The sequence below is a fragment of the Vulpes vulpes genome, chromosome 8 (genome assembly GCF_048418805.1).
Source record: "Vulpes vulpes isolate BD-2025 chromosome 8, VulVul3, whole genome shotgun sequence".
In the NCBI taxonomy this organism is placed as follows: Eukaryota; Metazoa; Chordata; class Mammalia; order Carnivora; family Canidae; genus Vulpes; species Vulpes vulpes.
The window spans coordinates 61,415,145-61,439,368 of record NC_132787.1 but is presented as its reverse complement, the minus strand read 5'-3'; the positions used below and the strand labels follow the sequence as shown (position 1 = coordinate 61,439,368).

General features: G+C 38.5%; 1 protein-coding gene across 3 annotated transcripts in view; it reads left to right on the top strand.

Annotated features, from left to right (window-relative positions):
* The window catches only part of EXOC6B (exocyst complex component 6B), a 616,640-nt gene that overhangs the window by 423,050 nt on the left and 169,366 nt on the right, over positions 1 to 24,224 (top strand). For all 3 annotated transcript variants that reach the window (XM_025994563.2, XM_072766927.1, XM_072766926.1), the window contains one exon: positions 1,345 to 1,486. In XM_025994563.2, the coding sequence (XP_025850348.1) occupies positions 1,345 to 1,486 (142 nt within the window). The remainder of the gene's footprint in view (positions 1 to 1,344; positions 1,487 to 24,224) is intronic.

The following is a 24,224-nucleotide window of genomic DNA, read 5'->3' as shown; positions in this document are numbered from 1 at the left end:
CACTCTCTCTGTGGAAAAGCCACAGGGCTTCTCACAGCTTGGATCTGCCCCCTCTGATTGTTCACCCAGAGCCTGTTACTGTTGAACTCTCTGGTTCTCCTTGGTGTGCTACCTGTTTCAGGTCTCCAGTGGGTTTAACTGAAAGCAAGCCATTTAGTGTAGGTTTCTTTTATAATGTTGACTATTCTCTTTAGGATTCAATATGCTTCCATTGCCTCTTTTTAGTTGGCCTGTACAGTACTCCCTAAGTATTTCCACTTGTCTTAAATCTTCTAGAGTGTGGATCTTCAGAACATACAAACAGAACTGTATAGATGAGGAACAATTTTTTTAAAGATTATATTGTATTTTTTAAAGTAATCTCTACACCCTACGTGGGGCTTGAACTCACAACCCCGAGATCAAGAGTTACATATGCCACAAACTAAGCCAGTTAGGCACTCCTCAGTGTTCATTATAAAAAAAAAAATAAAAAATAAAAATCCTTTTATTTATTTTTTCAGAAAATTTTGATTTTTCTTTTCATTTTTTTATGTGTTCAATCAATAAAGCAGTAAACATTCTGGTTTCTTTTTTTTAATTTTATTTAAATTCAGTTTGCCAACATAGAGTATAACACCCAGTGCTCATCCATGTGCCCTCCTTAGTGCCCATCCCCCAGTTACCCCATCCCCTCACCTACCTCCCTTTCTGCAACCCTTTGTTTCCCAGAGTTGGGAGTCTCTCATGGTTTGTCTTCCTCTTTGATAACACTATAGTTTCTAGATAAATTAGGGAATTTTGTTTACATTTGTTTTTTAAGGATTCTAGTAATTTTGGAAGGGACTTTGAAATTTACCCTCTGAAGAAAAATCCCTTTTTAGTTTAATTAAGGTTTTGAATATTATTTGTCTACTGTGGATTTTGGGGGGAAAGTGCTTCTTGAATAAATAGCTGGGCTTTATGAATTTAAATGTTATAGCTATATAACTCATGGTGATGAAGGTAGTAGTGAAGATGATTGCCACCAGGTGCTATTAATCCAAGATTATTGAATGCCAAGGATATCATACTGGAGAAAATCTTAAAGAAATCCCTAATTATGAAAAATAAATTATTGGGATGTCTGGGTGGTCAGCGGTTGAGCATCTGCCTTTGACTCAGAGTGTGATCCTAGGGTCCGGGGGTCGAGTTCTGCATCGGGCTCCCTGTGAGGAGCCTGCTTCTTTCTCTGCCTGTGTCTCTGCCTCTCTCTGTGTCTCTCATGAATAAACAAATAAAATCTTAAAGAAAAAAATTATTGTAATTTTTGTTGGGATTTCCTTTTAGTCCAATAACATTATGATTTACACTCTTCTATTTCAGGGAAAGGTGGCCCAGACAGCATGTATGTCAGCTTGCAAGCATTTAGCCACATCCTTGATGCAACTTTTGCTGGAAGCTGAAGTAAGACAGCTCACCTTGGGAGCATTACAGCAGTTCAACTTGGATGTCAGAGAATGTGAACGTAAGACAGTGAAGCATCTCTTTGCTTGTTTGTTTTACCTGTGTGTGTACTCACGCCCATGAAAAAAAAAAAAAAGAAAAAGATAAGCTAAGGTCTGTGGGGTCTTTGTTCCTGATGGAGTTGATGAATACCTGGATGATAGAGACAACTTGAAAGGCGTGTAGAAATAGCCTATCAGCGAGTTACTTTGAGCACCCAGAAGTGCCAAGGCCCCTATGCAGAATATAGATCTCTGGCCACAAACAAGTTTGCAATCCCAGGGATGGGGATATAAGGCAGACATGCATTTAATGCACATCAAAGAAAACCTGATTAGTCGAAAGCCTTCAAAAGAATACAGTTCCCAACTACTTTTTTTTTAATATTTTAAAACCATTTTTACATCTTATCTACAAACTCTTCTTCATCTAAAGAACAAAGGTGTGTGCACTTATCAGTCAGAAATGTTTTCTATTACAGGTAGAAACAGAGAATGTTAAAGTGATTTTAAAAAATAGTTTTTATTTTTCTTGGAGACAGTTGGTTGCTATATTGATTTAGTTACTCAGTGATGTCGTCAAGGACTTGGGCTTTTTTTTTTTTTTTTTTTTTTTTTTTAGTAGACACACAATGTTTTGGGCATACACCATAGTGGTTCAGCTTCTCTATACCTTATGCTATGCTCACTCCAAGTGCACTACCATCTATCACCATACAATGCTATTACAATATTGTTGACTCTATTTCTTATGCTGTGCCTTTTATACTCATGGCTTATTCATTCCTTCACTGGAAGCCTGTATCTCCCACTTCCCCTCACACATTTGCCCATCCTCCCTTCCCCCAAACAACTATCAGTTTGTTCTCTGTATTTATAGGCCTGATTCTGCTTTTTGTTTGTTTATTCATTTGTTTTGTTTTTTAGATTCCACGTTATGAGTGAAATTAAATTGATATTTCAAGGACCCAGACTCTTGTTCCCTCTCCTCTGCCATACTTGGAAGTGTGGACTTTTCCTCTTCATACATATTATAGTCAGAAGAGATCACATTCCCTCAAAAAAAAAAAAAAAAAAAAAAAGAAACAGAAATGGCATATGACCCAATAATTCTGCATCTAAATATTTATCTAAAGAAAATAAAACAGTAATATGAAAAGATACATGTATCCCTGTGTTTATTGCAGCATTAATGGAAACAACCTAAGTGTCCATAGATAGATGAATGGATAAAGATGTGACATATCTCTATGATAGAATATTATTCAACCATAAAAGAATGAAATCTTGCCATTCACAACAACATGGATGGACCTGGAGAGTATTATGCTATAAGTGAAATAAGTCAGAAAGAAAAATACAAATAATATATGTTCACTTAATGTGGAATCTAAAAAATAAAACAAAAAAGACAGAAATAGACTCATAAATAGAGAAAACTGTGATCGCCAGAGGGAGAGTGAGGGGTGGATAAAATAAGTGATGTAGATGAGATACAAAATTCTACTTAAAAAATAAGAAAATGACAGAGATGAAAATTAGAGCTTAGGGAGTATAGTTATTACGGTAGTAAGTTTGTACGGTGGTATGGTAACTACACTTGTGGTAAGCATTTTGTTATGCGTGTAATTGTCAAATCATTCTGTTGTACACCTGAAACTAATATTGTATGCCAACTATACTTCAATTTTTAAAAAAATAAGAGGAGATTTACATTCAAGACAGGAAAAAGAGGCCAGTGTCACTTAGTCCTTTTATTAAGAAAATTAAAACCTTTTCAGGAGACACCTAACAAGCTTCCCCATATGTCTCATTGGTAATAATACAGTTCCATGGTTACCTCCACCTCTGAGGGAGGCCACAAGATTATCTGGCAAAGTGATAGAAGACCATCATTATTAGGATAGTTGATTCATCATGAGTCATCCCCTTGGAGTTGAACATAAAATTAGTTCTGGTTAGGAAGAAGAAGGAAGAAATAAAGAGTGTTCGGATGTTCATTGTGCTGTCAGAAATGAAAATGAACAAAAATGATATGACAACTTGAAATTGAAATTTTTTTCTGACTCTAAGAAAAATTAGTGGAAAATTCTAAATGTCTGCTAATACTTTTTCTCTATCTCTTTATTTTTGCTGCCTGTTAGTTTCTCTTGTTTGACTTTTGATGACTAGAAATTAAGGTTTTATTGGCTATGCTGTTTTTAATGAATTACTTACTAGAGACTTCCAGTTTTAGTCACCACACAGTAAAAGTTATCAACATTACCTTTCTGCTATAAACTTCTGTAAAACTGGATAAAATGCAGAAAGCAATTCTTTTCATGTATTGGGTAGTAGACAGCACAAAGTTGTGATCTTTCAGAAAGGGGAAATGTACGAGATAAACCTGACATTCACTCTCATTTTCTGTCTGGGGTTACTTACTGTCCAAACAGCTGCACAGTAAAGTAGAGCCCAAATCAAAAGCAGGGTTTTGCACAGAAAATAAAAAAAAACAAAAACCAGAGATTAATATATAGGGCTGGTGAGGCAGCTGGGATTTTTGTGGGGCAAGATACAAGAGAGCAAGGAATTGTTTAGAGAAGTATCTCTAGAAGTCTACATCAGAGAGCCTTTGAGTCTCTGATGGTCAAAAACTAAGTTGCTGTGTGCAGGGTAAAATCCTGGGAAGCCTGGTAGAGAACAGCCACTGAAGATCTGTGAGTGCTAAGAGACATTAGAATTCTGGCCAACCAAAGTTGAGAGACCAGCTAATCATCTTGCACTCAATAAGACCCCCAAAAGTTGGGCCTTAAAAGTATTCAAGCTCTAGAGTAAGAGCCAATCTTCATACACCCTAAGAAAGCCAAATAATGATACCTAACAAAATAAAGGTAACCTACCAATAAAACAATCGCCTGCCAAGACAAAACTCAACTGTCTTTGAAGGATGAGGAACACACAAAAAATTTCAGACTCTTAACCACATAGCCTCAACAATTTCACAGCAAAAGGCTAAGATTTAACATGCAAAGAAACAGGAGAATGTGACCCCTAACAAGAAGTGACAGGCAATAGAAATAGACCCACTGATAACAGAAATGTTGAAAATAATAGGGCCTTTAAAAATCTGCATATAAATATATTCAGTACTTTCAACCATAGCTGAAATTGTTTCCAGGTTTGATAAAAAACATTAATGCATTGATTCAAAAAGCTCAATGAATCTTTAGCAGGATAAACAGAAAGCCACACCCAAGTACATTATGGTTAGATTACTAAAAAATAAAAATAAATAAAAGAGAAAATCTTAAAAATGCCCCAAGAAGAAAAGACATATTACATAATGAAAGGCAATGATAAAAATGACTGCTTATTATCAGAAACAGTGTTACCAGGAGGCAATAGGATATCTTCAAAGTACTGAAAGGAAAGAAAAACAAAAAGGCCTGTGAACCTAAAACTCTATGTCGTGTAAAAAATATCCTTCAAAAATCAAGATACGATAAAGGCATTTCAAGTAAAGAGAAGTTAAGAAAATTTGTTTGCCAGGTTTGCACTACAACTCATTTAAAAGGTAGTTTTTCCAACTGAAGGGAAATACTAGATGCTCACTCAGATCTATGAGGCAGATTACAGTGCTCAAAGATGTCTATAGTAGTATCGCCTTCCCCACATCTTTTTCTAGAACCTTCACACTACCTTATTAAGATAGGACATTTAACTCCCCTTTTCTTGAATCTGGGCAAGTTTGTGACTTGATCATAACCAATAGAGTGTGGCAAAAGTGGCTGTTTTAACTTAAGTGGCTAGATCATAAAAGGTAGTATAGCCACCATCACCTTTGTTAGCTGCTGCTAACAAAGTCCCTCTACCTTGAGGCCTCCACAATGTGAGGAAACCCAGATCAGCTTGTGGGGGGACCACGTGGGGAATCTCTGATATCTGACATCTAATATTTTATGTTATTGGTGCTGTGTTTTGTTACATTCCTTTAAATAGTGTTAGATTTTTGTCGTGACTCGCATTTACATTATATGGGATTGGTTGGAATCTTTCAACTCTTGCTTTTATGTTTATATTGGGTCCAGAGCCACTCTTTATCTAGGTCTTATTAACCCCAAACCCAGAACAACACCTTTTGAAGGATTCTACCTCATGTCCCACCTATCAGGAGACCTTTCGATTCTGGCTGGTGGGCATACAAAATATGCCCAGCTCTGTAAAAGCTCCGTAAATTATTCTGCCTATTTATTTCTGGTGGTTCTTTCCCCAGTCTTGGGTACTTTCTTCTCATATATGCATAGATTAGTACCCAGCCAAGTATTCAGTGAGAACCTTCTGAAGTTTTCCTGAGTTCTCTTGATTTGTAGCTTCTACCACTCTGGTATTTGGCCCTGGAAATACTAATTTCCTTGGCATTCTGGACTATAGTCTGTGACTTTTCAACTCAGACTGCCATGCTTTGTTTGGATTCCCTCCCCATGCCCTCTTTGCTTCAGAGCCTGGAAGCTGCCTCTAGGTATGTTTACCTGGTTTGTTTTCCTTCTTTCAGAGATCACAGTGCTGCACTGACTATTGTCTAATCTCTATAAAACCATTCCTTCACATGCTTCGTCCAATTTGGGGTTTCGTTTTTAGTTTTTTTAATCCGGTGATAAGATGAGTCCTCTTCCTATTACTCCATCATGACCAGTACCAGAATAATCAAGTAAATATCTTCTCATGCTTTTTAAAAACTTTATATTTTGCAGAAAAAAAACCCCTGCTTTTTGTGGAATTTTTTGGGGAAAAAAGAAAGTACAAAGAGAAAATCACCATAATCTCATCATTCTGAAATAAATACATTCCAGAGATTATATTCAGAAATGATAATATCCAGCAGCCATAGAATTTTTTTCTAGAAATCGTCCATCAGATCCCGTGCATCTAATTAATCCAAATTGTTTTATGTGCCTGGGTCTTAACCAATTATTTACCAGGAGGATAAAATATGCTTGATGATGGGCTAGACCAGTCAAAATTGATTTTTAATATTGGGTATAAAGTCATTCATTTCCAAGTTTTGAGGAAAGAGTAGAACTTCATTCTGATATACAGAGAAGGAAGAATGGGGCTTTGGGGTGGGCAACCAACCAGTGGCATTGGTTTAACAATAAAGTCTGATGAATGATTGGGAATCACTACATGACTACATCTTGTCAGAACTAAAAGATAAAAAGGATTAGAGGTGATAAGGCTAAAATATATGAGCCTAGAGGAAGAGGAGTGATGGCCTAGGAGAAGCACTGGGGAATAAGGAAGATACCCATGTTAGGCCTGCTACTGAAGTACATTTTATGTAGAATGAGCAGCTTCTACTTGAGAGAATTGTAGGCGAATTGGTATCCTTCGCAGAGAGCTAGCTTTCAGTTAAGGCTAAAAGGTGAACAGATCACTTAATGAAAGGGTGGAAACCTAATAGAGTTTGTTAACCTGCCAAAGGGGTTCCAGAGAGCCAGTACTATATCTGAAAAGCCATTTGATATTGGCCATAGCCTTCAGACTTAGGATCAGCTCAAAGCCAACATTTGTAGGACCTGACAGTGTCTCCAATAACCATTTTTTTTTCTCCGTGTATTGTGGAATCACTAAGGTTCATCGGTTTTAATGTTTCATTTCTGATTGTCAGTAATTTGTCTGTCAAGAAACTTTCATGGCCATTTATTTTACTTTAAAAGAAAGAATTCTATTCTGTGTTTTTTGCTATACCATCCCCCTAATTCTTTTTTTCTTTAGATGCTCAGTGGTCTATAAAAAAATCTTAAAGAAATGATACATAAGATTCAAGTAACTATACAGAGGCGTATAAAAGCAGCCCCAAATGACAAGATAATTAACACTTACATCTTTCTACCCAGTGGTGTGTGCATGCAGTATTTTCTCTATTGTCTGTGAGTCCTTGCAGAACTGTATAGGTCCTGAAAGAAATCAAACTCTGGACAAGGTAGAATGTGAATGTACCTTGAGTGTTTGCCTCTGAGGCCTGGGCTGCCATTTTCCTAGATCCCAAGTACATAGAGGAATTGTATGCATTACCATGAGCCTGAGATATTTAGCTAGTATAGTGTAGTCAGTAAGAACATAGAGTTCAGAGTCAGTTCAACCAAATGGATTCAAATCACCACTTGGATTTAGTGTGGCCATGTGTAAATTCTTTAACTTCTCACAGCACCATTTATGAAACAGGAATAATAATAGCAACTAATAATACAGAATTAAATAAGAGAATGCATGAAAGGGTTTATTTCATGGCCGGCAAAACAGTAACCATGCATTAAGTGGTGGCTTCTCCACTTACTATTAGCAGTAGCAGCCCAGCAGCTAATACATATCCAGAACGCTCAGAGGTCTTTTGTAGGCCACTCAAATCTTTGGTTAGTTTGTGAATCAGGTAGGTTTGGAGAGGCCCTTTTATTTGGCATAAGAAATTCATTTTTGTTTTTGGTAGCTGTCTGTGAAACTTCTGCAGTTGTCCTGAAAGGTCTGATCCAGAACCAACGATTTTCCAATTCTCGGAATGATGCTCTTGTAAGATAACAGTCAGTTGGCTCAGCTGCTTACTAGAAATAGTACCTATGCTGAGGGCATCATCTAGTAGAAATGTTGTTGTTATGTAATTCTTCCTGACAGGCTACTAAACCACCTACCTTTAAAGTGGAGGCTATTAGGAATTCAGGATGTGTGCAGAAAATACTCCTTTCCCTTTCATAATTGCGAGTGACCTCTGGGTATTTCTGCTGTGTATAGATTTCATCTTACGCTTTCATACATCAGTATGTCTTAGATTTGGTTTTGGATGTTGGAGCACTGGAACCTGGCCGAGAAACTGGATTTTGAATACTAGGAAGTCTCAATAGCCTAGTACTTTATTTCTTTAGCCAAACTTGGATTGCTATATCATTCCTGTACTTCCTAGTCAGTCTGTGTCTGGATTTGGAATTTCCTAAGCTTTCCCTTTGTGCATTCTAAATAAAGAGGTCTAGGATCATAGGCAAGCTCAGCTACTTGGTTACAGCATTAATTCAGTACTCTGTTCACTTATTCAACAAATATATGTGGAGCCCCTACTCTGTGTAGAGTAACAGGCTGGAGGCTGGAGATAAAATGGAAAACAGTGGATTTTAAATAGGAGAGTGACTTGATTAGATTTGTATTTTTGAAAAGGACACTGCAATTTATCAGGAGCCTTCAAGACCAGTAATAAGACTGTTGCAGTATAGAGATGCATGATAGAGATGAGTTGGGAGCTTCAGCCTATTTCTGCATGGTAATTCAAGTATTGAAAGTGAATAAATCAACTTATTTAATCTCCCTGAGTCCATCAACAAACTAAAAATACTAATCTCTATTCTGTTTGTCTCACAGTATTGTTAGGAAGTGAACTGAGATAATGTATATAAAATCATTTATAAACATCTATTTGATTTATTTACATTAATCATTTCTTTATCCATATGCTTTTATGTGTTTTTCTTATTTTCTTTCCCACTTTCACTGTTATTTGTTTTTTTAAAATTTATTTTTTATTGGTGTTCAATTTACCAACATACAGAATAACACCCAGTGCCCATCACCCATTCACTCCCACCCCCCGCCCTCCTCCCCTTCTACCACCCCTAGTTTGTTTCCCAGAGTTAGGAGTCTTTATGTTCTGTCTCCCTTTCTGATATTTCCCACACATTTCTTCTCCCTTCCCTTATATTCCCTTTCACTATTATTTATATTCCCCAAAAGAATGAGACCATATAATGTTTGTCCTTCCCCGATTGACTTACTTCACTCAGCATAATACCCTCCAGTTCCATCCACGTTGAAGCAAATGGTGGGTATTTGTCGTTTCTAATGGCTGAGTAATATTCCATTGTATACATAGACCACAGCTTCTTTATCCATTCATCTTTCGATGGACACCGAGGCTCCTTCCACAGTTTGGCTATTGTGGACATTGCTGCTAGAAACATCGGGGTGCAGGTGTCCCGGCGTTTCATTGCATCTGTATCTTTGGGGTAAATCCCCAGCAGTGCAATTGCTGGGTCGTAGGGCAGGTCTATTTTTAACTCTTTGAGGAACCTCCACAGAGTTTTCCAGAGTGGCTGCACCAGTTCACATTCCCACCAACAGTGTAAGAGGGTTCCCTTTTCTCCGCATCCTCTCCAACATTTGTGGTTTCCTGCCTTGTTAATTTTCCCCATTCTCACTGGTGTGAGGTGGTATCTCATTGTGGTTTTGATTTGTATTTCCCTGATGGCAAGTGATGTGGAGCATTTTCTCATGTGCATGTTGGCCATGTCTATGTCTTCCTCTGTAGATTTCTGTTCATGTCTTTTGCCCATTTCATGATTGGATTGTTTGTTTCTTTGGTGTTGAGTTTAAGAAGTTCTTTATAGATCTTGGAAACTAGCCCTTTATCTGATACGTCATTTGCAAATATCTTCTCCCATTCTGTAGGTTGTCTTTTTAGTTTTGTTGACTGTATCCTTTGCTGTGCAAAAGCTTCTTATCTTGATGAAGTCCCAATAGTTCATTTTTGCTTTTGTTTCTTTTGCCTTCGTGGATGTATCTTGCAAGAAGTTACTGTGACCGAGTTCAAAAAGGGTGTTGCCTGTGTTCTCCCTAGGATTTTGATGGAATCTTGTCTCACATTTAGATCTTTCATCCATTTTGATGGAATCTTGTCTCACATTTAGATCTTTCATCCGTTTTGAGTTTATCTTTTTGTATGGGGCAAGAGAGTGGTCTATTTTCATTCTTCTGCATGTGGATGTCCAATTTTCCCAGCACCACTTATTGAAGAGACTGTCTTTCTTCCAATGATAGTCTTTCCTCCTTTATCGAATATTAGTTGACCATAAAGTTGAGGGTCCACTTCTGGATTCTCTATTCTGTTCCATTGATCTATGTGTCTGTTTTTGTGCCAGTACTACACTGTCTTGATGACCACAGCTTTGTAGTACAACCTGAAATCTGGCATTGTGATGCCCCCAGATATGGTTTTCTTTTTAAAAATTCCCCTGGCTATTCAGGGTCTTTTCTGATTCCACACAAATCTTTTTATTTTTTTTAATTTTTATTTATTTATGATAGTCACACAGAGAGAGAGAGAGAGAGAGAGAGAGAGAGAGGCAGAGACACAGGCAGAGGGAGAAGCAGGCTCCATGCACCGGGAGCCCGATGTGGGATTTGATCCCGGGTCTCCAGGATCGCGCCCGGGGCCAAAGGCAGGCGCCAAACCGCTGCGCCACCCAGGGATCCCAGATTCCACACAAATCTTAAAATAATTTGTTCTAACTCTCTGAAGAAAGTCCATGGTATTTTGATAGGGATTGCATTAAACGTGTATATTGCCCTGGGTAACATTGACATTTTCACAATATTAATTCTGCCAATCCATGAGCATGGAATATTTTTCCATCTCTTTGTGTCTTCCTCAATTTCTTTCAGAAGTGTTCTATAGTTTTTAGCGTATAGATCCTTTACCTCTTTGGTTAGGTTTATTCCTAGGTACCTTATGCTTTTGGGTGCAATTGTAAATGGGATTGACTCCTTAATTTCTCTTTCTTCAGTCTCATTGTTAGTGTATAGAAATGCCATTGATTTCTGGGCATTGATTTTGTATCCTGCCACGCTACCAAATTACTGTATGAGTTCTAGCAATCTTGGGGTGGAGTCTTTTGGGTTTTCTATGTAGAGTATCATGTCATCGGTGAAGAGGGAGAGTTTGACTTCTTTGCCAATTCGAATGCCTTTAATGTCTTTTTGTTGTCTGACTGCTGAGGCTAGGACTTCCAGTACAATGTTGAATAGCAGTGGTGAGAGTGGACATCCCTGTCTTGTTCCTGCTCTTAGGGGAAAGGCTCCCAGTGCTTCCCCATTGAGAATGATATTTGCTGTGGGCTTTTCGTAGATGGCTTTTAAGATGTTGAGGAATGTTCCCTCTATCCCTCAAGAGTTTTGATCAGGAATGGATGCTGTATTTTGTCAAATGCTTTCTCAGCATCTAATGAGAAGATCATATGGTTCTTGGTTTTTCTCTTGTTGATATGATGAATCACATTGATTGTTTTACGGGTGTTGAACCAGCCTTGTGTCCCGGGGATAAATCCTACTTGCTCATGGTGAATAATTTTCTTAATGTACTGTTGGATCCTATTGGCTAGTATCTTGTTGAGAATTTTTGCATCCATGTTCATCAGGGATATTGGTCTGTAATTCTCCTTTTTGGTGGGGTCTTTGGTTTTGGAATTAAGGTGATGCTGGCCTCATAGAACGAATTTGGAAGTACTCCATCTCTTTCTGTCTTTCCAAACAGCTTTGGAGAATAGGTATGTTTTCTTCTTCAAACGTTTGATAGAATTCCCCTGGGAAGCCATCTGGCCCTGGACTTTTGTGTCTTGGGAGGTTTTTGATGACTGCTTCAATTTCCTCCCTGGTTATTGGCCTGTTCAGGTTTTCTATTTCTTCCTGTTCCAGTTTTGGTAGTTTGTGGCTTTCCAGGAATGCATCCATTTCTTCTAGATTGCTTAATTTATTGGCGTATAGCTGTTCGTAATATGTTTTTAAAATCGTTTGTATTTCCTTGGTGTTGGTAGTGATCTCTCCTTTCTCATTCATGATTTTATTAATTTGAGTCTTCTCTCTCTTCTTTTTGATAAGGTTGGCTAATGGTTTATCTATCTTATTAATTCTTTCAAAGAACCAATTCCTGGTTCTGTTGATTTGTTCCACAGTTCTTCTGGTCTCGATTTCGTTGAGTTCTGCTCAAACCTTTATTAACACTCTTTTCTGCTGGGTGTAGGATATATTTGCTGTTTTTTTCTCTAGCTCCTTTGGGTGTAAGGTTAGCTTTTGTATTTGAGTTCTTTCCAGTTTTTAAATGGATGCTTGTATTGCGATGTATTTCCCTGTTAGGACTGCTTTTGCTGCATCCCAAAGATTTTGAATGGTTGCATCTTCATTCTCATTAGTTTCCACGAATCTTTTTAATTCTTCCTTAATTTCCTGGTTGACCCTTTCATCTTTTTGCAGGATGATCCTTAACCTCCACGTGTTTGAGGTCCTTCCAAACTTCTTGTTGTGATTTAGTTCTAATTTCAAGGTATTATGGTCTGAGAATATGCAGGGGACGATCCCAATCTTTTGGTATTGGTTCAGACCCGATTTGTGACCCAGTATGTGGTCTATTCTGGAGAAAGTTCCATGTGCACTTGAGAAGAATGTGTATTCAGTTGAGTTTGGATGTAAAGTTCTGTAGATATCTGTGAAATCCATCTGGTCCAGTGTATCATTTAAAGCTCTCGTTTCTTTGGAGATGTTGTGCTTAGAAGACCTATCGAGGGTAGAAAGAGCTAGATTGAAGTCACCAAGTATAAGTGTATTATTATCTAAGTATTTCTTCACTTTGGTTATTAATTGATTTATATATTTGGCAGCTCCCACATTCGGGGCATATATATTGAGGATTGTTAATTCCTCTTGTTGGATAGATCCTTTAAGTATGATATAGTGTCCCTCTTCATCTCTCACTACAGTCTTCGGGGTAAATTTTAGTTTATCTGATATAAGGATGGCTACCCCTGCTTTCTTTTGAGGACCATTCGAATGGTAAATGGTTCTCCAACCTTTTATTTTCAGGCTGTATGTGTCCTTCTGTCTAAAATGAGTCTCTTGTAGACAGCAAATAGATGGGTCCTGCTTTTTTATCCAGTCTGAAACCCTGCGCCTTTTGATGGAGTCATTAAGCCCGTTCACATTCAGAATTACTATTGAGAGAGATGAGTTTAGTGTCATCATGATATCTATTCAGTCCTTGTTTTTGTGGATTGTTCCACTGAACTTCTTCTTAAAGGGGAATTTTAAGAGTCCCCCTTAAAATTTCTTGCAGAGCTGGTTTGGAGGTCACATATTCTTTCAGTTCCTGCCTGTCTTGGAAGCTTTTTATCTCTCCTTCCATTTTGAATGAGAGCCTTGCTGGATAAAGTATTCTTGGTTGCATGTTCTTCTCATTTAGGACCCTGAATATATCCTGCCAGCCCTTTCTGGCCTGCCAGGTCTCTGTGGAGAGGTCTGCTGTTACCCTAATACTCCTCCCCATAAAAGTCAGGGATTTCTTGTCTCTTGCTGCTTTAAGGATCTTCTCTTTATCTTTGGAATTTGCAAGCTTAACTATTAAATGTCGAGGTGTTGAACGGTTTTTATTGATTTTAGGGGGGGATCTCTCTATTTCCTGGATCTGAATGCCTGTTTCCCTTCTCAGATTAGGAAAGTTTTCAGCTATGATTTGTTCAAATACGTATTCTGGCCCTCTGTCCCTTTCGGCACCCTCGGGAACCCCAATTAAACGTAGGTTTTTCTTCCTCAGGCTGTCGTTTATTTCCCTTAATCTATCTTCATGCTCTTTTAATTGTTTGTCTCTTTTTTCCTCAGTTTCCCTCTTTGCCATCAACTTGTCTTCTATGTCACTCACTCGTTCTTCCACCTCGTTAACCCTCGTCGTTAGGACTTCTAGTTTGGATTGCATCTCATTCAATTGATTTTTAATTTCTGCCTGATTGGATCTAAATTCTGCAGTCATGAAGTCTCTTGAGTCCTTTATGCTTTTTTCTAGAGCCACCAGTAGCTGTATAATAGTGCTTCTGAATTGGCTTTCTGACATTGAATTGTAATCCAGATTTTGTAACTCTGTGGGAGAGAGGATTGTTTCTGATTCTTTCTTTTGAGGTGAGGTTTTCCTTCTAGTCATTTTGCTCAGTGCAGAGTGGCCAAAAGCAAGTTGTATTGGGAAAAGGAGAAAAAGAGAGGAGAGAAAGAAGGAAAGAAGAGAGAAAATGAAAAAAGAAAAAAGGAAGAAAAAAAAAGAATAAAAAGAGAAAGAAAAAGAAAGAAAGGAAAAAAGGGTGGGGGAAGGAAACAAATCAAAAAGCAAAAAAACAAAACAACAACAACAACAAAAAAAACCCACGGGGGAGTATCTTCTGATTTTGTATACTTTAAGTCCCTTGACTTCCCCTGGAACTTGTCCGTCTAGTTGGTCTTCTGGGGGAGGGGCCTGTTGTGCTGATTTTCAGGTGTTAGCACTTGGGGGAGCTGCTCTGCCCCTGCCTGGTGCAGGGCTCTGTGGGGGTTGTTCACCCCGCGAGGCCCCAGGCGGAACAACCCCAGTGGCGGGCCAGCTCTGGAGCCCTGGAGTCAGCCCCCGCAGTAACTCCGGGGCTCTCCGTCTGCAGGGCCTGGAGGCTCCAGGGCGGGGCCGCTGATCTGCTCAGCTCGGGGCAGGAGCGTCCTTGCTGTCCTGGGCCCTCCCGGCCTCTGCCTGTCCCCAGGGGAGGCCGGATCCTGGGCTGTGTCCCGACGCCCTGTGCTCCGGGGCCTGCGCTGTTGGATTCGCGCTCCCGCCCCGCAGCCCCCTCCGCGGAGCCGCCTCCCGAGCCCCTCCAAGCTGCGCGCTGCAGCCCTTAGGGAGCTCGGCGCACTCTCCCGGGGCGCAGTTCCTCTGTTACTGTCCCAGGGAGCCTGAGGGCATTCCCCTGCCCTCCTGGGGTCCTGCTCCAACTCCCTGGGAGCCCCCAACCTCCGCCCGGGAAGGTTGGTGCAGCTCCTGCTTCTCCGGGACGGGGCTCTCCTGTCCTGGGGACACTCGCCCCGGCCTCAGCCCGGCTCCTCGCGGGGCCCCTCCCCCTTGGAGGCCTTTTGTTTCTTTATTTCTTTTTTTCCCCGTCTTCCTACCTTGATAGAAGCGCAAACTCTACTCACTGTAGCATTCCAGCTGTTCTCTCTTTAAATTTCAGGCCGAATTCGTAGATTTTCAGGATGATTTGAAGGTTTTCTAGGTAATTTGGTGGGGACAGGTGATTTGGGGACCCTACTCTTCCGCTATCTTGCCCCTCCTCCTGTTATTTGGTTTATAATGTTAAATGTTTTCGGTTTTTAGTTATCTACTCAGGTCCCTAAATTATTCAAAATATTGGTATATTAAAAGTATAATATAATTAAGCCAAATCCAGGGCACATTTGGTTAAAAAGAAATGCAGCAGAAATTGAATCTTTTAAAATTTGGAGGAATCCATTTCCCAGGACCCATTAGTCTTTTGCACGGAATAAACTCGGTCCTTGAACAATAAGGTAAGATTGCCAAATTCTCTCACTTCTTTAATGGTCAAGTTAATCTGGCCTTGGTTTACTGTTTGGAGAAGGGCCCCAGAGTCTTTCATTTCACCATTCTTATCATAATAGCCCTCACTTTACAGGTCAGGAAACCAGTGTGGAGAATCGGAGAATCTGCCTAAACTCAGGATTTTGGAAAACAACTTCAGAGTAAATTCATGATCTCACTGAGCCTACTATGATAGAACATAATGGCAGAACACCATTTGTCACTTACCGTCTGTAAATCCCCACTCTAACTGAAAGATCAGATAGCTTTCTGCATCCCTAAAGAACTAATTTTAGCTCAAAAGATCCAGTAGTTCCTAGACGTTTTAACATTTTAATATCTTTGTAAATATTCACTAAAATAAATGGCTTTGAGTCACCTCATGATACACTCAGGTGTGTTTTAGCTAATGTTAATCAGGTAAACCTTAATAGGCTGACTTGCTTATGATTTTGCCACTGGGGCTTCAGAACTAAAGAATCTTTATAAAGTGATCTCTGTGAACCCTAAATTCCCAAACAACTGACAGTTGGGATAAATGCACTCATTTATTTTGATTTTCTACAGTACTTGAACCCACCCATCCTTCACTCCCATTCCATGTAATTAATTATCTACCTTGGTCACTCACACATGAGTCTGTCTTAGAGAAGGCTTCAGGCATTCCATTACCTATGTCCTCTTGATGTGAGAGAGAAGCGAGTCCTCAGGACCCTGGTGAGAAACATAAGGAAAACATATGTGACACATCCACACTATATCATTCTTCTTTTGCAGCCTTTGAAGTTTATATTATGCAAAAGGAGTTCTGGCCCTTAAATAACATCTAGCCCAGTGCTAAACCCAAATCTGCCTCAGCCCACCAAGCAAACTGTTAAAATAACTTCTAGCTAGTACATTCAATCAAGCTTTTCCAGGGAGATGCCCTATAGTAATTAATTTGTCAATCAAGATTATGTTTAGTTGTCCTTGAATAAGTAGTGCAAATATGCATATCCCTACAGTTTTCCCTGTTTTTGCTGAGAGTCCCTAGAAAACTCTTATTTATATTTCCTTCTGGATATACTTCTTTTTTTCTTTACTTTTATTTTGCATATCACCCTTTGAGCCCATGTTGTATTTAGATCTGAGTCACAGGGCAAGATTCAATGAGGGATGGAATATAGAAGAACAGACTGCTACTGCTTTGGCAAGGAAGACATGGGGGAGAGCATTCTGGAGAAAGCTGAGGGATCAAGGCTCCACAATTTCTTGCAGTATTCTTACATTTATCAAGGAACTATGGTGATTATGAAGATAGCTGGCATATCAATACATAACTTGAAAGATCAAGTTATGCACTTCATCTTCAACCCACTCAGCTGCCCACCTGCAGATAAAAGGGAATTCCTGCAGTAGAGACTCATGATGGTTCTTTGTTTTCTTGGAGTTTTGAGCTCCACATTCTAGCAAGGACCAGAGTTTGTCCCATTTTCATGTTTGCCCAGTGTTGTTCAAAGCTTTCTCATGACTCATATTCTTCAATTTCTTTAAATTGATCAATGGCAGCACAGCCTAGTCCTCCAAAGCTTTACCCTCAGTGGGGACTTAAGATAATACGTCCATTGTGAGGTTGGCCGCCACATTCCTCAGACTGTCAACTTTCTGGGAAACAATGAGAGGTCTCAATGCCCTTTTCCCTGCAATCACCTGCTAACCAATTTCAGATATTCTACCTTTTCTCTAAAGTCTTTTGTTTGCCAGCTCAATCCCTAATAATCTATCTTAACTAGACTATGTGTATTTGTAAGGTACAGAAATCTCTTCGAAGCAGTTAAAGAATTAAAGGAAAGTTTATTTTAATTATATGCATTTCGTAGAATCCAAGAGAAAGGTAAACAGTAAATCAGTTAGGTTAGGGATTGTGTCTGCCCTGATTGTTCCTGTGTCCTTAGCACTTAGGATAGTGCCTGACATATGGTGCTTGCTTAATAAATATTGGTTGAATGAATAAAAATGATTTGATTATCAACTGCCTCTGTTTCTGGAGCTCTTCTGTCAGCTCTGAGAATGAGAGGGAGTATAAGTAGCAAGAAGCTTGGGTGGGTATCATGTGATGAGCATAATAGCAAGACAGCCTGCAATATAGTTGGAATCCTAAGGAATATTCTCTTAGGAGGATGTACACCTAGAAGGGCAGTGATTAGCAACTTTAGTACACATATCCTACCCACCAACTTCTATGGATTATGAAGCCATCTTTGCCACCAACAGTCAATTTGAAATATATAAACTGTCTAATACGTAGTAGTTAAAATTGTAGGTGGTAGACAGATTGACCTTTGAAGCCTGGATCTTCATTTTAGTGGTTTGGGCATACTTAACTCCTCCTTTACACTATACCTTGGTTTCTTTATACCTTGGCTAGATGATTTCTAAATTTCCATTTAGTTTAAAGGTAGCACTATTGGGATGTTTGGGTGGGTCAGTGGTCGGGCGTCTGCCTTCCGCTCAGGGCATGATCCCGGAATCCCAGGATCAAGTCCCACCTCGGGCTCCCTGTGGGGAGCCTGCTTCTCCCTCTGCCTGTCTCTCTGCCTCTCTCTCTGTGTCTCTCATGAATAAATAAAAAATTTTTAAAAGATAGCATTATTTATTATGAGAGAAAAGAGCATGTGGATATTTTATGTAGAGAGTTGTAAGGATTAAATAAGATAATACATATGAAATGCTGTATGGATCCTATATACATAAATATTTGTAAGCATCAGTAAATGTTAAATGTTTATTAGAATTTTCATTATAGTTATATACAATGCCGTGTTCTCCAGAGAACTTATACCTAAAGTGTATGGAATCAGAGAGCAGGTTCTGAGTGATTACTGTCAAGGGCTCTTATAAATTCAATGACCATTGGAATAGTTAATAATTTTTTTCTCAGAGACACTTTCTATAGAATTCTTTAAGCCAGGATTGTCTCAGTCATCTTCATACTATTTACTTTTGGATGACATTGGTTCAGGAAGAAAGGCAAGCTGTATATTGAAGACCTGACACACTGCAGTAACCTTTGGCGATGTCGGTGTGGTTGTGGATAAAATTGGAGTTGCCACAATGAAACATGTTAAGCAGTCCTGAATTTCAGAGGACACTAAAGGGTATGAATACATCTCTTGGAAACTCGGCAATAGGGACATGGGTACTGATTGAAATAGATTTAAAGGAGAGAAGTTGGCTCTCTATGAAATTAAATAAATCTTGGAAATGTTAAATCATTGTAACAAATGGCACCATTTCCTAAGGGATTCTTGTGAAAAATTTAGAATTTACTTCCTTTCCAATTAAAGTATATTTTTTATACTTGATCCAAAGGACACTTTTCAGATTGTATCATAAGCATTTGGTACCTCTTCAAGTCTTAAAAGGGAACCATCTTAAGAAGCGAAGGTTTGAAGAGAGTCAAAAGGAAGAAATTTGAGCTTAGTAAAATTTTAAACCCAATCTCTATAGGTTATATGAAAATAACAGATACCTCTTTTCATATGGTCTGTATAGTGCTCGAAGATGCAAATGACCTGTGAGTAGACTATTGGAGGACATGTTGTGTGTTTCAGTATCATTAATTTCAGATCCCTTAGCTTTTATCTTCAACCTCATCTTTCTGAATTATAATTTTAAAGCAAGCTTTCACTTTCTGCTCTCTTCCATCTGGGAAACATTAAGGTAAGAAGATTGATGATAGATTTTGGGGTCATATGCAGAAAAATAAACTTGTTTTTTTATAATTTGCAGTGCTCCGCACATGGGCAAATCTAAGGATAATTAGTCGTTATTGCCTTTAATGTGATGGAGACAATAACTTGCTCCATGAGGCAAGCTCCATGGTTAATGAATTTTGTCTTTTGGTTGATTGACTGGTTAATGGAATCAGAAAAATATTTTATGTCTCTTCTTTACAATAATGCTTTCATTCTCTACTGTAAGTATAAAGGAATTTGGGTAGCCAGTCTTAACAGAGCATATTTTTGTTTATGCATTTTATCATTTGTTTTCCCTTTTTCTCAGTTTCATTTTGTATTTCTGTTTCTAATTCACATTTTGATTCAGTATCTGCAGCAAAACTTACAGATTTACAAGGGAGAATCATGAAATTGGCCATTGTATATGTATGTATACAGTAATTGAGAGTTCATTCTCTGCGTTCTTTGCTTTCTCTGCAAGACCTATAGCTATCCTGTGCAAGAAGTCAGATTTAAAACTCAAGTATAGGGACATCTGGGTGGCTCAGTGGTTGAGCATCTGCCTTTGGCTCAGGTCATGATCCCAAAGTCCAGGGATTGAGTCCTGAGAAGGGCTCCCCACAGGGAGCCTGCTTCTCCCTCTACCTATGTCTCTGCCTCTCTCTGTAGGTCTCATGAATAAATAAATAAAATCTTTAAAAATAAAAAATAAAATAAAAAACCTCAAGTACAGTGGAAATTTATAGGATGAAAATAGAGGCCATAGTCTGGTATCATTTTCTCAGGTACACAGCTCCTAATCAATATATTATGCAAAAGTTTCCTCAGAAATTTACCGATTATATGGCTTCGTCCCTCCCCCACTTCCCAAATTCTTACCAGTTCTTTTTTTTTTTTTTTTTTTTTAACCAGTTCTTTTTAAATGCAGTGTTGAGCTTGGATTTTCAGATCTAAAATGATGCAGGAAGAGCACAAACTCCAAGTATCTTCCTTCTATCCAAAATAGTACAAAAGCCGTGCTTTGTTTGCTGTTGTCTTCCCTTGACTGTAAGGTTTGTCATGCTAGGTTCTATGCTATTATGATGTGCCTCTCTGCTCTGGAGAACCCAAATAGAAGTCTTCCCTGCCATTAAAATGGCAATGTCACTTCTCTTTGACTATGGATGATAGACCCTGTACCTATAAGAGGACTCTTCTCAGACATGGTTCAATGAATAGTACCCACTCAGCGGCTATTTTGGTTTATGGGCTGAAGTTCCTTGAATTCCAGAAGATAAGGAAGTCATTGTCTCCCTGAGCCCATTGCCAGACACCTGGTCATTTGATAGTAGGTGCTGCCAACCTGAGCAGTGAGGGCAGACAACCTGCTCTTCCTCACCATGGCCTAAGATGCCATCCTTGTCAAGCAAATGGAGATGGATCGTGCCACTCTAACCTTGTTATATATCACTGTCAAGCCCTGCTGTTGGTTTCCAGAGATTGGCCAACACAGACAAAGTACTTTTACTGGTAGTGAATGTTACCTTGGATTGTTTGTGGGGCCTAATAGTGTTGAGGGAGTATGAAGGACCTGATACATGAAGGATCATAATTTTGAATTAAGGTTCTCTTTCTGTGGCAAACTTTCTGAATACCCTAAATTATGTCTGACTGGTAAATGTGGTAATCCCATCTCTAAATAAGGATGGTGACTGATTCCTCTTTGAAATTATTTAGATTTTTCTTCCTGGTTTTATTTCAATGGATATTTTGGGGGTGGTGGGGACGGGTGGTGGCAGGAGATTTACCTTAAACAGCTGATAGTTTCCAAAAGGCTATTTTCCTGCTGCATAGTTTTGGAAAGGAGAATATCAGATTTTGTTTGTTTGTTTGTTTATTCCAAATTTGATGCTCCTTCCCTCTTTCTCTACATTTTCCATTTTAGCTGTTTCAGATTTTATTCCTTATTTTTTCACAACATTGAGATCTTATACACTTTGGGAATTTTAGGGACCAGAACAATTAAGAAATGCCATTTCAAAGAAGGAGAAAAATTAAAACTATATTGTGGTTATTGCTACTTTCCTGTCACTTGCCCCTGGTCCCAGACTTGGTAAAACAGGTTTTCTTGGTAAAACCTTGGTAAAACAGTAGAGGGAGTATATCATAATAGTTTCTTACTTTCCAAAGCCTTTTGACTGTTTCTTCATTAGAAACTTAAAAAAAAATTTTTTTTTTTTAAATTTTCATTAATCCCTATGATTTGCTTTAAAACACCCAAAGGCATTTTTAGGGAAAAATGAGCCAGTAGAAAAATCACTCATCTTCATCATTGCAAACCTGAGACCTCACCATTAGCCCCCGTGCAACATATGGCCATTTCTTTCTGCTATATCAGCTAGCTCCAAACATCACCTCAACTGAAAGTTATTTACTTCTTTAGCATTACTGCCTCCTTCCATCAAGCCATTTGTACATCCCTTATAGTCAAGTAGGCCCAAATCTTAATGCCTGTAGTAAGCCAGAGTCTCCCAAAAATATCTGATGCATTCACTGCTCTCGCTTGTCTTCAAGTGTTTACACTGAGGAATTTTATACGTTTCATATTTTCATTGACTCTAACTTCATGTCTTTGGGGCTGAGGCAAGTAAACTTATTTTAATTGGGCCATTTTATAGGGTATAAACCAGGAAGCCATATTAAATACCATATTTATTTAAAAATTATTTTAATTGGGGATCCCTGGGTGGCTCAGTGGTTTAGCGCCTGCCTTCCGCCCAGGGCGCGATCCTGGAGTCCCGGGATCAAGTCCCACATCGGGCTCCCTGCATGGAGCCTGCTTCTCCCTCCTCCTGTGTCTCTGCCTCTCTCTTTCTCTATGTCTATCATAAATAAATAAATAAATCTTTTTAAAAAATTATTTTAATTGTTGAAGGTTGACAGACTTCCAACCTGGTCTGCAAGAAGTTCCCATAACATTCTAATCTATCTACTACACCTTATACAATCTCAAAAAATTGATGAAAGTACTAGTTCTTCATAAGACATTTTGAAAGAAAACACTTCATGTCTTTCAATGAATACTTGCTCTTCAGCATTTAACAGATTCTGATTTGAGTTAGACCATCTAGTATGCTTTTAGCATTACAAATTATAAAAATTTATCTTCTTTCTCTTTTCCTCTGTTTTATCTGTGTGTGTGTGTGTGTGTGTGAGAATGAGAGAGAGATAGAAGTTGAAGAGACCTGAATTTCTCCAGAAGATCACCTTAGCATTTCCAATTTTTATACTTCTAAGATTGGAATTTGGAAAACATGAGGGAAATATCATTGCCAACACTTTGATTTAGAAAAGCTAAGTTTCCTGTGAGTCAATGTATAGAATTTTGTAAGTTTTGCCTGTAATGTTCTGTGATTATGTTTGATCTATATTTTACTTCTATTTTCCATTCCTTTCCTGGGAGGAGAAAGTGGTATGGTGGGTTACTGGTGGAATAATATATACTTGAATGGGTGAACTGTGACTTTTGTCTTTCTCTTTGCTTGGTCACTAAGTGGCTGTGAATAATACACTTACTCTTTCTAAAAATCTTTTTACTCATTTGTTATATATGAATGATTTGGACTAAGATATCCAATGAACTACATGGGTAGGAGTTAGCTACTCAAATGGGATGAGGTAGGTTGGGAAGGACGTTCCGTCTAAGGCAGGTATTTGTATAAATTCTGAGATGAAAAAAAATGGCATATTAGAGAACTAAAACTAATTCATTATGAATGGAGAATAGGGTGAAATGAAGTGGGATAGCCAAGAGAAAATAATGGAAATATAATCAGTGTTAGATCTTGGAAGACTTGTTGAGAAGTATATACTTTATTCTAGGTACATAGGGAGCTGGTCATATGTTTTGTGATGAGAATAACATGGCCATTTTCTGCTTTAGGAAAATGACTGTGGCAAAATTGTGAAAAATGCGTAGAAGAGGGCAAGCCAAAATACAGAAACTCATAGGGTTGCCAGATTAAAAAAACAAGATGCCCAGTTAAATGTGAACTTCAGGGGGAAAATTGAATTTCAGATAAGCAATGAATAATTTTATATAATGCTGCATGATACATGCAAATGTCAGGTGAGATAAGGACTGAAAACGTGTTGCTTTAGTAAGGAGGAAGCCAAAGTAAATTTTAGAGAGAGTACTTTCAGTGGAAGTTGGAGTGGTAGAAACCAGATTACAGAGAGGTCAGGAATGAGTGGAAGATAAAGTTGAATCAGTGCTTGTAAACAGCTCTTTCAGAAATTGAGTTTGAAAGAGAAGAAAGAATAGGTTGTTCATTTCATTGCCTGTGAGAATTTCAGTGGTTATTTTTCTTTATGTTGCCATGTTCAGCCTAATGATTTGGGACTGTTTAATAGCAAATAACACCAAACATTTTATATAGTATAACCTAGAATAAAAGAAAAAGAATTCTTCCTTTATTTTCTTTGTAGACATCAGTAAAACTTGCCTATTCATTTTCCTCTTCTTTCTGTCATTCTCTTCCCTTTCTTCTGAATGATATGCCTTTCTGGAGAAATTCAAATCTCCATTTTTCATCAAATCCCAGCAGTCAGCCTGCTTGAGGCCTGCTCTGTCCTCTAATTCGCTGGAATCCCTTTGTCAACTGTCTGCCTATCAGTGGATGGAAACAAGGTATAGCTTAAGCCCCTGCCCAGACAGTTAACCAGGGGAAAGAGTGAGGTTCTCTACTCTTCCCTAGAAAAGCATTTTTGAGAGCTTTTCAACAAGGATCATTTGAAAGACTAGAGTGCTTTTAATACTTGAAATGTTCATTTATCTCCTGTACCTTCCAGCACTTAAGATATTCCTTTAAAAGCACCAGTTTATCATGTAAA